The 14,241-nt window shown below is 37.3% G+C and overlaps 1 protein-coding gene across 4 annotated transcripts in view; it reads right to left on the minus strand.

Moving 5' to 3' along the window:
• Window positions 1-4,068: 4,068 nt before the first annotated feature.
• Window positions 4,069-14,241, minus strand: part of LOC124169429 (guanylate cyclase 32E) — a 64,149-nt gene continuing 53,976 nt past the window's right edge. For all 4 annotated transcript variants that reach the window (XM_046548037.1, XM_046548047.1, XM_046548028.1 and 1 more), the window contains exons 15-18: window positions 9,346-9,536; window positions 8,831-8,948; window positions 5,707-6,020; window positions 4,069-5,121 (exon numbers count right to left, since the gene is read on the minus strand). In XM_046548037.1, the coding sequence (XP_046403993.1) occupies window positions 4,945-5,121; window positions 5,707-6,020; window positions 8,831-8,948; window positions 9,346-9,536 (800 nt within the window). In that variant the 3' untranslated portion in view covers window positions 4,069-4,944. The remainder of the gene's footprint in view (window positions 5,122-5,706; window positions 6,021-8,830; window positions 8,949-9,345; window positions 9,537-14,241) is intronic.

Raw genomic sequence — 14,241 nt, forward strand, 5'->3', positions numbered from 1 at the left:
GTTGGTATTTTTTATGATTTGTCTAAGGCTTTTGATTCTGTTGACCATGAGACTCTCTCGAGGAAAATCCATGTATATGGTATGAGAGGAATTGCAAACAATCTAATCAGGTCATTTCTTGAAAAAAGAACCCAGGCAGTAACCATTATAACCGATAACATGGTTAAACATACCTCACCTCACCGGGAGATATTGAGGGGTGTTCCTCAAGGCTCCATTCTTGGGCCCCTGCTTTTTTTGTTATATATCAATGATCTACCCTCACAATTAAAAGGAAATATTTTTATGTATGCTGATGATACAAATCATCTACTGAAACATGATGGCAATATTGTTGCTCCCACTCAAAATGCTGTCATCAAAATGGAAACATGGTGTTCATCTAACAAAGTGGCTATAAATAAATCCAAGTCTTCCTTTATATTTTTCCATCCTACTAAAAAAAAAATTGATTACAGCCCTTATATTAAATTTTCGGATTGTACTGTTAAGCGGGTTACTGATACCAAATTTCTAGGCATCTCCATCAATGAAAATCTAAACTGGGATACCCATATAAATTGCATTTCATCCTCGGTGGCTTCAGGCTGCTACTTAATTAGACGGGTGATTCAGCTCACAAATACAGAAACAGCTAAATCAATTTACTATGCACATATTTATAGTAGATTAAAATATGGTATTTTAGCCTGGGGTCACTCCCCTAAGTCAGTCCGTCTTTTTAAACTACAAAAATGGTCGGTAAGAATATTATGCAAAGCTAAAAAACAAGCTAGCTGCCGTAATCTTTTCAAAAGGTTACAGATCCTTCCCCTTCCTTGTATATATATATATATTATGCTGTGATGTTAATTAGAGAATTTAAACAAAAGTTGTGCCTTACCTTGAATAACGATATTCATGATTATCATACAAGAAGTAGAAATGAGCTCGCAGTGAGGCAACAAAATCTTTCTCTCTTCAGTAGAGGGCCTATCAATATGAGTATTAAAATTTATAATAAATTACCTAAATCAATCAAAGACGAAATCAGACCTGGCCTTTTCAAAGCAAAATTAAAAAAATATCTTTTAGATCATTGCTACTATTCAATTGATGAATTCTTTGAGGATGCCTCGCAACTAATGTAACATATGTATATATATATATATTGTGAGTTACTTTGTATTTTTGATTTGATTTTTATGTTTTCCTGACGGGTCCTATATATGTATATTCATATCTTTTCTGTGACCAATAAAATATTATTATTATTATTATTATTAATACCCATATGCTTAATGATATTTAGCATATATGTAATAAGTTGGTAATCATTATTACAATTTATTCTTATGAACATGTCACCAACCATAGTAATTGCAATTATACCTTTCAATTACATACATAGAATAAGCTCCAAAACAATTAGTTGCTCACGTTAATCTTAAATGTTCAATGGGGCTATACTGCATGCACCTACTAAATACATTTGCCTAACAGTTGTGATTACACTTTATTATGATAATAACATTTAATCTGAGGCTGTGATGTTCAGAAAAAAATTGCATTGTCATTTTGAAATTTATGAATGACAAAGCTTTGATCCCAGATTGTTTGCCTTTTCAAGGAATTAAAATAAAAATTCTCTTCAAGTGTTTGAAATGATAAAAAATCACAGAAAACTTCATGTCTACACCAAGTATGTCCTAAATAATTCAATTTGGCTAAAACTTTAAGGGCCACACTCCAAGCAGTCTAACTCAAGAAAGGCAATTGGCAATGGGAATGGAAAATGCATGTAAATAAACCTCTTTTGGAAAACCTCTCTAATTATGATAACTCCATGCAACAAAGTCCATGGTTGGGCCCAAAACAGGAAAAGTGCACTCTATAAAGAATTTTTGTGCAAAAAACGTAAGTTATTGATTTAAAAGTAAATTTTCCCCATGATACTGTCGTAATAAGCCGGGCATAAAATCAGAGTGGAATGTGTCACACGTCTTAACCAATCTTAGATTAACTTTCCATTAAACATTGGTGGTATCCAATCTCATTGAAAATGCGTCTGAGGCTTGGTATGCATAGAAAAATGGTTTCTATGTGTTCACCAAGAATTTTTACAATTATTTGTTGTCGAAATTCCACCACATAACCTTGCCCACCTTTGATTTCATTATTTGATAAGCTGATGAAATAAAACTTTAATTGAAGAACCACCTTCATATTAGCATCTTTTTATTTCCCCCACCACCTAATCTGCCACTGGTTCTTTTAAGTATTCTCTGTATTGAGAAAGTAATATATTGTTAACTCATAAGATTGTGCTTTAGCAATTGGTTTCATAGTTGAACTGTACTACAGTTATACTAGTCTGCAAACAATGCACAATTTTAGAAGAGAAAAGTTTGGTGAAAGAATGAGGAGGGGTAAACCTATAGGAAAATTAGCTTTTAGTGAGAATGGGTAACTACTGGATGAATGATGTTAAGTCGAAGATTAATACCAATAAAAAACAAATTGTGTTCAGGTTTCATGAAGCCATCATCATCTGAAATTATCATTGTGACCACTGCAAAACGTCACTGAATGAATCATTATGTTGCATTAATTATTTGAGGTAACAAGCTCACCTCTCCAAACGTCCATTTTCGTGTTATCAATATCTTAGAGGTCAAGAAAATAGAGATATACCAGTACATATTTTTATGGGATCTTAGCAATTCATTTTATTTGGTCAGTCTAATTTTCGGGTCCCAACTAATTAATTCTAAGGTGGTTTTACAGTATTTTTCAAAGGATTCTTCAAAAATTATTGTCAGAGGTTCTTTTTAAAAGAAATGCATTCCATCATAAGGCATTTTCATCCAACATGCCACACATCATAGCCATATGATAATTAAAGGAACATACTTTTTTCTTTTATACAAATACATATGTACTATGGGGGATCGGGTTGGTGTGGTGGCTGGAGTGTTGGCTTCCCACACAGTGGGCTCAGGTTCAAATCCCGGTGGTGATAGAGAATTTTCAGATACTGCCAGATCCCTGCTTGAATGTTGTGTGGAGAACATTTCAAGTGTAACACTCCGTCCATCGGATGGGACGTAAAGCCGTTGTCCCCTTGGCACCTTTCGTTATGAGCAAGCTAAAGCAGATGCCGGGTTTCTCTCCACCCTTCCTTACCTACCCTTCCCTCATGGCGCAAATGACATAAGCTGTCAGTCGCTTCCTCCAAATACCATACCATACCATATGTATTATGTTCAGTAACTTTCTACAGTCTTTCCACAAAAATAGTGCAGTCATCTCCATATTTTTCAGGAGTAGATTTTCGCATATTGGTTATGTGTTCCGTGCCTGCTACTGAGAATCAATTTCACTGGATTGGCCAGTGCCGTTGATCCAACTTGACTACTTATTTAGCCCATGCCAAGAGACCTGATCAAGACTCTTGAATTATTAAACCTTCGTAAACCTGCTTCTCCAGCCAAAACATTCCACTTTCGAATTAAGCTGAGAAGCGTTTAAGAGTGGAGTTTTGTATTCTGAGACGAAGATTGCGAAACAATATCTGACAATGAGTCATCATTAGGTCACCAGAAGCGAAGATCTAATACTTTTAAATTCAAATATTAGGAAGTAAAGTGCAAAAATATATACACCAATGTTGTATTGTCATCCTCAAACTGCATATCAGTGCAGTAATTATATTTGATTTCTCCAGCCTCATCGACAAAGAATATTTAATCAGTTTTTGAAGGCTCTAATTGAAATCTATTATTTCTTTAATATTAGTTTTTTGGTGCTAAAAGTGAAATCTACCTTTTGATAATAATTTATTATGGCCACATAGGAATGCCTCCACACCTGATTCGTTACCAACGTCCAAACCCCTTAGAAAGCAAAGGGTTAAAAAGCCTGTCAAATTGTATATCTGGCTTCCAAAGCATAATAACCTTATTTATCCAGCAAGGCTGGAATCAATACTTAGTGACTGGGTTTCATGTCTTTCTGAAAAATATTTCCAGACATAAAAAATAAATTTCCATACATAAATAAACCATGTGAATGGAATGAGCCATTCGGTAAATATTGAAAATTGTTGAATGCGGAATTAACAGATTCTGGGCACAGCATTTAGTGAACCATTCCATAAAAAATACAGAGAAAGTAAATTAAATAGTAGAAAGTGATATGAATCAAACCTCTTTGACACATCAAAGTATCTCAAAATTCCTAGTTATCCTGATGTAAGCTTCAGCTTGATGAAAAACACCGCAGTCCTCTGCTGTTTCAATACTTAGGTAAAAATTTAGCAAAACTATAAATAATACATGCAAATACCCACGCTAAATCTGTACAGTATGGAAAGGCCCTTGCAGATAGTGAGAATGAGTCAAACCAGCCCTCAAAGTCAGAGAGGGCCTAGAAAATACCTGCAGTTTGGGCTCAGAGGAAAATGTAGTTCCTTTCTATATGCCTGTATGTAATAGACACTCCTGCCCAGTGAGCACACACTTGATGGAATTCATTGTAACTTCCAATTAATGATGTTTGTAATTTTAGGAGACCTACATTTGAGATGAGATATTACCAATCAAATTGACTGATGGGGTCTTTGGAAAAAAATATGACAAAAAACATTACAACTTATGAGAAAGAAGCAGTTAGCTAAAAGTTTTATAACATGTTCATTAAAACCAAATTCTTTTAGAGAAAAACTAGAAAAAATTGCCTTGAATAGTACAAATCATTAATTTGAAGGGGATATTAAAAGAAAACGAAAGTTTTTTTTCAGGAATATACTCAAATGATCTTAAGTAAATGAGGCTTGGTGCCAAAAATAACTCATATAATATACCTTTTTATAGTCTGATGACTTCACGAAGAGAGTATACAACAATTTGCTCTTGCATTTAATAGAAAATAAACATTAAATATGAAAAAAATCGCTGTGATTTTTCATTTAATCTTAGGGCTAGTCTGAGTATCAACAAAGGTTATTACTGGAGCAGAACGAGGGAGTTTCATCTTAGCTGTGGGGTGATTAGCACTACACCCTATTCCTAAAGCTCCAAACTGCCCAGATGGTCTCTTATCTGAGAAACCAGCTGCTATATTCCCTTCTGGTGGGCCAACCTATAAAGATGAAATAAGTTTAACATAATAACCAAGAAACAACTGATTTCAAGAAAGTAAGACCTTTTAAAATCATACTTCACAAATAAAATACTAGCATAGACAGTATTAGACTTTAGCATTACTTTCTCCTATGCATTAAAAGAAAAAATAGATGGTAGATGACTCCAGAAACACTCTTGCTGTAAATTAAGGACTACATAGTCTGACTACACACAGTTATTCGATGCAGTACAGTTAATGGAGAAAATATATTTTCAAATGCTTATTAACCTGTAGGTTGTCTCTTAGTGAGACCTAGAGTACTAGAGTTAGTAAATTTCATGAATGGAAGGCAAGGCTAATTTGGTGGCAAGAGAGCTGGCTTGTCACCCTTCAATTAACCCAATATCAAACCTGGTGGGAAACCCAAGATATTTTTCATCAAACTATACACCGGGAAAACCTAAAATTATACACCCTGTTGACCTGATAACTATATTGCATTTACTAGGAGATTCCAAGAGATTTAATCCAATTCCTATTTTGGAACACACAAAAATACAACAAAAAATCATACAGGTCACACACTGTGCTCATTCTTACTTTTTTTGACAATCCAGAAGTGTGGGCAACAGCTCTCAAATGAAGTTGATTCAATAATGGACATCCTTTTGTTAGCAAAGATGATGATGATGATGCAGGATTATGGGATGCCGAGAGAAAGTTTGCATTCTTAAGACTAGAATGCCTCCCTGAAGCACAAGGTGATGCTGGAGAAGATGCCGAAATCATTGGAAATGAAGAGCGTGTGAAGACTGGAAGATGTTTTGGGCACTGCTCCCTAATGTTTTCCGCCCCAGATGGATGCCTCAGGAGGTCTGGGGTTTCATCATTTGACGCAAATCCTTCATGGGGGCCTTTAGTCAAGGCAAAAAAAACTCATGGTGAGTTGCATTTGAAGTAATATGTAATGCTTTGTATTCACATTCAGAAAATAATGTAGATCTCGAGTAATGGATTATGACTTCAGAAAAATTTAAACCAAGCATATAAATACTATGTAAAAGAACATACAGGTTTTTATTAAGAGGAGGTAGCCTCATGAAAACTGGAACGTCTCCTACAATGGGATAAAATATTCCTTTACAGACATTTTCATGCACGCATGTGATAGACTCTCATTCATACGAACAACATTATTACAAATTCTCTGTTACCACTAAGTAAAGTCATGATTCCACCCTAAGGAGTGTGTTATGAAGGAGTGGCATAAGAAACAACACCACAAATTTTTCGGTGTTACAAAATTAAAAACCTCAGCAGGGGTCTCAACAGCATAAAAAGGAATGTTGTTATGAAGTGTGCAGAGCACACAATGGGATATAAAATGACTGCTACACTGCAGACCACAAATCTTTGCGATATGCACAGCACCTTAGAATTTCTGGACAAATAATGGATGTTACGCAAAAGCAATAAGTTAGGTTGAGGGAAGAGGGATCCAATAGGATTCACGTAACTTGATGTGCACTAAAACGGTCTGAGGTCCGAGAGGGGAAAATTATTTTGAGGATATAAAGATGGAGGAAATCTTTCTTTTTTCGGGTATATTTGAAAGGATAAAAAGCAAAGAAATAAGGATGAGTCGGTTCTTAAATTTTTTCGGTTCTTGGTACAGGTCCAGGCCTTCCCCCATCGATTCTCGGTTCTCGATACTCGGTTCCAAGGATGAACTTTTATTATCTGAATTAATGGCAAATTTAAAATGAACAACCACAAGAAGTGAATGAAAATGATTTCATTAAAGATGTAAATTAGCAGGAAAGCTCTGTAAAAAAACTTAAGATCGTCTCCATAATTTTATTAGCCAAGCAAAAAAGTTTAGATAACACGTTGTTAAAGAATGCATGATTGACCAATAAGTCATATTACATCAGGCAGCCACTGTTTCTTTCCTCAGGTTTTGATTCTGGGTCTTTTTGGCAGAAATATTGCCATGAACAGGCATTCACTGAAAACAGAAGTGGTTGATGCTGATTTCAGGGCTACGCGGAATATGCTTGTAGTACCATTTACATGCTGCATATCACCAGGATCAATAGGGAAACTACTTACATCGGGAAACATAATATGTTAATTTATTGTGACTTGTGCATCAGTTCCAAATATATTCTCTATTCTGCAATGTAGCTTAAATTGCAACTGAAATTGACAACTTACTCCCATACTTCCCTGTCACAGTTCTTATAACCTCAACAATAAACTGCTCAACATGCCAGTAGAGCAACACCATGGATAAACTGGGCGGCCGTGTGTTAACGCAAAATTGTAATGCAGTGTTGCATTCTGCAGGATAACCACACTCTTCGATGCCTTGCATAGGTTTATCAACTTACGAACAGGCTCTTGGAACACATCTTGCTCGTATGTCGAAGAATTACTGTATATGTACATGACTCAATCTTGAGATCACTTTCAGACAAAACGATTTTCTGCTGGCTGCCGTTCATGGCATGACACACGGCATTGCAGAAAGTCGTCTCGCCTGAAAGCTGCCTGATATTACATGAATGGCTGCTGATGAAAAGGCATTTCATCTGAAAGCGGACTCAATATAGCATTGTCTGTATTTCAAGCCGTAGACGGCACATTGCCGAGCCAAATGCGTGTCGTGCCGTCAACGGTGTGATTCGACTCGTTTGAAGATGTCCATAGAGACTGGTGGTAAACAGATAAATAACTTCCTGCTCAGGAAATATCCACTGAAGTAATTACTCCTTGAAAGTGAAGGACCTTCTTGTCAAAGCTATTTGGGTTATTAGTTTTTGAGAGAGTATCGAAGTAGTCTACCACAATATCCCTTTATCTGATAACTTGTGTGCCCTCTTGAAGTGTAGCTACAACCAAGACGCTAAGGTGGAACGACTGGGAGAAGTTGTCACCTGACGCTTACTGTGGTTACATACCAATCTCGCGAGAAAAAATACGTACCATGGATATATCTAAGGACAAATAGATTTTCATTGGGCTAGTGGTAATTCATTGGTTACCAAAACTCACTAGCTGGATATGCTATGAATAATCAGTCAGCAAAATAAAAAAAAATACCAAAGCCCAGAACAGTGTTCAATATTCATTATCCTCATATACATGAATAATTAGCTCATGACAAGTTTTTAAAGGAGGACAAAAGCAGGAGGCTTCAATGCTGGACCACGGGGGAATTCAGGATATTCACAGTATGAATTATGAAGGTAGGGGAATTCAGAGTATGTATTATGCTGTATGACAATGTGTACTGAGGAAAGATGACCAGAGGGGGGGGGGGGGGATGCACCCAGGCAAGACAAGCCACTGGTATTTGAATTTGTTTCTTTATCCGCTATGAAGTTCAAAATTCAAAATTATAATAAAATTTATGGCAATATAACATTTAAATCATATATATCTACAAAATATTTGATGAATTCATAAGTATGCAATGTTTTTTTTAAATATGTTTCTGAAACTCAAACATATTTCAACCACTACGCACAAAACTTCTGTTTGTTTTAAGCTATCTGAGACCATTTCTGTAATACATATTGGAAATGGTTCCATAAAGAGGTGCCAGGCTCTTTCTCCTTTAGTGCCCAATGGCACGCCAAATGATAGCTTCACTAATTCCACATTATCACATGCTGAAAAGACACAATATACCCAAGTACTACTAAAATACTGTTCTTACCATCAGAGGGCACACTTGTAATTGATGTTTGCTCTTTAGTATCATCATGAGATGTGTGTGCATTTCTATGTGATGGATCTTCACCAATCAACCAAAATGTTCTCATCTCTCCTTTACCCTAAAATAGAAATGTATGATGTGGGTTAATAATCTGCAAAAAACAAAACTACTGAGAACATAAAATAATGGTATACTCAACCAAAAACATAAACAGTTTCAAGGCTCAAGCAACAAAAAGTAAAAAAAATATTTTACTGCATACAAAAACATTGTTGCGAGAAAACTACAGACAATTCCTTGGACGGTTTCTACTACTGGCACTTAAAAGTTGTTTCTTGTCCATATTAGCATGAACAGCCCAAATGGGACAAAAAAGTTGTTCAAAAGGGTCATTTAAGTAAATACCTGTCTATCAAATTTCTTTCAAATGGGGATTGATCAGTTATTGAAATGAAACCATCTACCAAACATAATAAATTCAACTGAACTAAACAGAAATTTCATGTAAAATATACCTTAATGGGAATGAGGCCTCTTTCCTCACAGTAGTAACCACCTAATCTTTCCAAAAGTTGAAAGGTTGCTTCTGATACGTGTATTTTGAGAGCCTCACCAGATGATTCCATTCGTGAGGCTGTATTCACTGTATCTCCAAAAAGGCAATACCGAGGCATTTTCAATCCCACAACTCCTGCAACACATTGGCCTAAAATGATGGGAATGGTGTTGAATGCATTATAACAAAATATGTTTTCAATTACGCACTATTGAGAAAATCAATGGACATACATACCGTATAAGCTTGTGTAAGAGGCGCACACGTGTAAGAGGCGCACCCCTATTTTAAGGACCTAAGCTATAAAGAAAAAAAATTTTGCGACATTTTTTTTATCCTATCGTGCGGTGTTGCAGACGTATGCCTGGAATTTCGACAGTTATCGAAATGTCCTCTTTCAGTACTATTTGAAAGAGGAAATTTTGATAACTGCGGCGGCATAAGAGGGAGTAGAAAGAGTTCCGATCCTCTCTTTGCATACGCCATCGCTCTACGTTGCTTGTCCTACTCACGAACAATTTTGTTTAAAAGCTCTCGCAGGACTATTGCAATAGAATTGCAGCAGTGGAAAATTTTAAGGCAAAACACGACAGGCAAATGGCATGAGCTTTCCCAATAGATTGAACAACAATAGGGGCAATCTCAGCGCCGTAGGATAATAACCACGTCGTAGATTTAAGGCCCCTTGCACACGCACCGATTTTGGACGGCCGGTAAAACATCGGCCGTCCGCATTCCAATAGTGAACAATGGGAGAGCATTGGAGCTTGCACACGTACCGACCACACGCCGGCACCGGCAAAATGCCGGTTAGCTGCCGGCTATTGTCACTGTGGATCGCCGACGCCGGCTCAAAAACTTAGCAACGTATCGTTTGACCGGTAAAAATCTGGCGTATGTGCAAGCATCGCTTCGCCGGTAAAATATCGGCCAATATTTTACCGGCCGTCCAAAATCGGTGTGTGTGCAAGGGGCCTAACGGAACTACACTCGGCTCTCCATCAGCTAATGCCTCTGCCGTTTTTTTCCTTTCCGAGACTCTACAGGAAAATATCAAGTTACAGGGGAACAATGGAAACGTGTTTCATCCCTACCCCATTCCACCAACTGACCTTTTTCGGTCTACCAGGTTCAATTCCCCGAGTTTCTGGAGGTCAAATGCTACGTGAGTCACCTTCTGAGCTCGAAGATATCTCGATATCTTTCAGCAATTGTATGACACGCGAGAGGTTCTAAAAACAATTAGACCTAACGCGACGTATATCTGACAGAATTTAAGTTTTTTAAGCTCTAATTGTTTGACACAAAGATTTATAATTACAACAAGGCTACTAATATTAAAAATAAACAAACAGGACAATTTCGGAAGAAACAAGCGTAGCATAAGCGCATTCAAACAAGACGAGACGGACTGGAAACTCCGGCAACGCAAACTGCGTATATCACATTGCTGCGCCTTTGCCCCTTCGCTTTAAAGGCAACGATGTCACATGCAAGATCGGACGTGTTCTTCCCTTGCTCCTTCGCTCGTAGCTTTAAATACGGAGGGGAGGGAGCCCTCTTCCCCTCGGCCTCTCCTCCAGCGCTCTTCACTTATAAGCATTTCCGATTTCTTCTATCCACCATTAAGTCCAACAATGAGCACACTCGTTCGAATTTTTTGAACCGCAGGTTTTGACACCAATATTACTATATGCAGTATAAATGCCGCGGGATGCCCACTCGTGGCAATAAATTTAGCGCGCGCTCCGGAGCGAATCACCCCGCGCGATCTTTTCAATGTTCACCTCTGGGGTACCGACGTGACGGCGCGATGCTTGCAAGAAATTCAAACAGGAGCATTTTAAAAATACGTCACTAAGGGAGAAACTCCCCTGCTTGCCGCTTGATTTGGACCTAGGGTTTCAGATGACTGACTCACGCTGAAAACCAAGGCCACTCAGTTCCCCTTGAACTTGCAACCGGTGAAGGGGAGGAGGGGAAAGATAAGAAGTTTGTGTAAGAGGCGCACCCCCCATTTTCGGCTGCAATATCTGGGAAAAAAGGTGCGCCTCTTACACGCGCTTATACGGTATTTAAATCCATACGGGAATGACGAAAAAAATTAAATACTAAGATGGTAGGAGACCCACTTGCTCCAGTTCTACCTAACACTGTAGAAAACAAACTCCAGTTTTTAAGGTGGTTCTTAACACATGGGCGTACCCAGGGGTAGTAGGGGGTAGCTGCCCCCCCCCCCCCCCCCCCCCCCAGAAGCAAAAATCACAAAAGCCTTTAAGGAAAATCAGGACCAGATTGAAAGGAAAGTTTTAAACAAATTTTCTTTAAAGCCACGAAAAAGGATATTAGTATAAGAAATGTAACTAAATTTTTTTTTCAAGCAAATAACTTTATAAAATAATAAAGTGCGATTATAATTTTCTGACAATGTTAGTTTCATTCACCTTTTCCACGCTAAATGTTATAACTTGAACGACCATGGCTTGCCACCTCCTAGTTTTGATCCTGGGTATGCCCTTGTCCTAATACAAAAACACTGATGTTTCCTTGTTATGGCTTTTTCAGTAATGACCAAACAAAAAGTAGAAAATTTGGGTTAAATACATACATATTAGTATTTATCCAGTAGGAAATGCATCAAAATTTCAATGGTTATTTTAAAATAATCATGCAAGAATGAGGGAAGGGTTGGTTCCAATTTTTTTGTTCCTGTTTGGTTCTTAGCTTTGGTACTCAGTTCAGCTTCTGACTTCAAGAACCAGAGAACCAAAGAACCGAACTAACCCATCCCAAGTGAGAGTAATTTGAATATATAGTTAATTTATAGCAAAAATTGATTTATTAGTCACTTAGAACAGCTCTTAAACAACAAAACTTTTTTAAATCACTCACAGCTATCAATCAATAATCATTAAAAAAAATACATTAAATTTCCCATGCCGATTGATAATGAAGTTGCTTCACCAAAAATTTTCCCAGTAATTGATGCACATCATGCATCCTTCAATTTTTTTTTACTACATTTGGTAAATAACAATGGGGAACTTGCATGAATTTTTTTTATTTCATAGGCGGACAGAAAATTATTTTCTGAATACAACAAAGAAAACCGCATGTAAATCTGAGTTTTCCTTCGCGAGATATTTAATGATAAATATAACGAATTTTAAAGCGCGGGAAAAACTCCCTCACCCCCCAAGCCACTGCCGACGAAGCCTCGATGACGTCAAAGGTGCCTAAACATCACGCGAAGCTATTGTTGTGATTGTTTGTAATAGTTGCCAGCAGTTGTGAGAGCTTCGTTTGTTAGATGTGTTGATTATTTTATATTTAAAGATAAATATCCGACGATGGAGGCTTGGAAGCCCTCATATTTTGCATTATTTATAATATTAATATCTGAGTAAGGGCATAAAATATAAAACTGGAGCAGTTAAACCAAAAATTTGATAATACCTAAATAACATCGCTGTAGGAGTCTGAGCCACGGCCATTGGAAGAGGGATACGTTAATTGTAAGTTGATGTTATCGACGGCATATCATTCATTTTAGTATTTAATTAGAACGATTTTGATGTTTACTAATGCCCGCTTAGCTTTTATATACAATAACTTCATCCGTTTATTCGTAGGTACCGGAGAATTCGTCGTTTAGGACTGTCTGTGCTTGTATTATGGGGTGAATTCCAGTCAATGCAACTTTTGCTCGCTGATTGGAGACATCTAGGAACATTTTTGTGCCAAAATAGTGTTATTTTCAACGTGACATCTCCCGTTAAGCTACTGATTATAATCACAGTGCCAGTGGTTGTAATGCACAAAGTTTGACAAGGTTAAAAAATATCGGCCAAGAGTTATCAGTGTTCCATCGTGATTGAATTGTAAAAAGTGCTATTACGCTATCGATAAATGTCTAACAGTAAAGTAAAAATTGTCAGTGGCGTGCTAATTTCCGTTGTTCACCGTAGATATGACATTTCACGATCACGCTATTGAAATAAAAACTGTGTGTGAAGTTTGTTATTCCATTATTTCAACGAATAGTAGTGAGAAATGTCACCTGTGTCACTTGTGTGGGCTAATTTAAGGGTTTAAATCAGTGAATAAATAGTTCTATTCATCATAACGAGTTCTGTTATTGTAAGTTGTACGTGATGAATATAAGAATGTGATAGTGACATCCAGTTTTTGATAAGAGTATTTACCTATTTCCCACTATATTTTTATGGTATATGCTAGTATATTGTTTATGGATTTGCCTATATTATTGAAATAGGTTTTAGCTTGTGTGTGTGTTGGCAGTGGAACCGATTCGCGATCTCACATGTGGATTGTGTGCAGACTGTTTTGCTGTGAATTCGTACCGTAGGGCGGATAGGACTACCTTCTCCACTAATTCGGCATTGCCAAATTCAACAGCACAGCTTACTCTAATGTCAACAGCACAGCTTACGATCGTTATCCTCCAGTATTACAAGTTTCTTTTACAACTCGATTTGCCGCCGACGCATAGCAATAATTTGTCTTAACAAATTCCATGAGGGTCGTGGTATCAAATTTTGGTGTCCTAAAAAAAGGCTGGTGTCCTAACACCCCATGCCACACGCCTTTTAGGCGGCTTGCGGGGTATTATGTAGACGTAGATGAATTTCAGGTGTACTATTCGAACGAGTGGCAACGTTACCATCCATTTTTCTGATAACCAAAACACACGAAGTGAAACGCTTGTACTTCATCATCCCGATGCCACATTATTAATATCCCAAGTAATAATCTAGGCACAATAGTAATAGGAAAACTTGCCCAAGAATAACAGAACAAAATAAAGTGACGATGAGCGGCTAAATACTCCCTC

Source organism: Ischnura elegans, chromosome 1, assembly GCF_921293095.1.
Source record: "Ischnura elegans chromosome 1, ioIscEleg1.1, whole genome shotgun sequence".
In the NCBI taxonomy this organism is placed as follows: domain Eukaryota; kingdom Metazoa; phylum Arthropoda; class Insecta; order Odonata; family Coenagrionidae; genus Ischnura; species Ischnura elegans.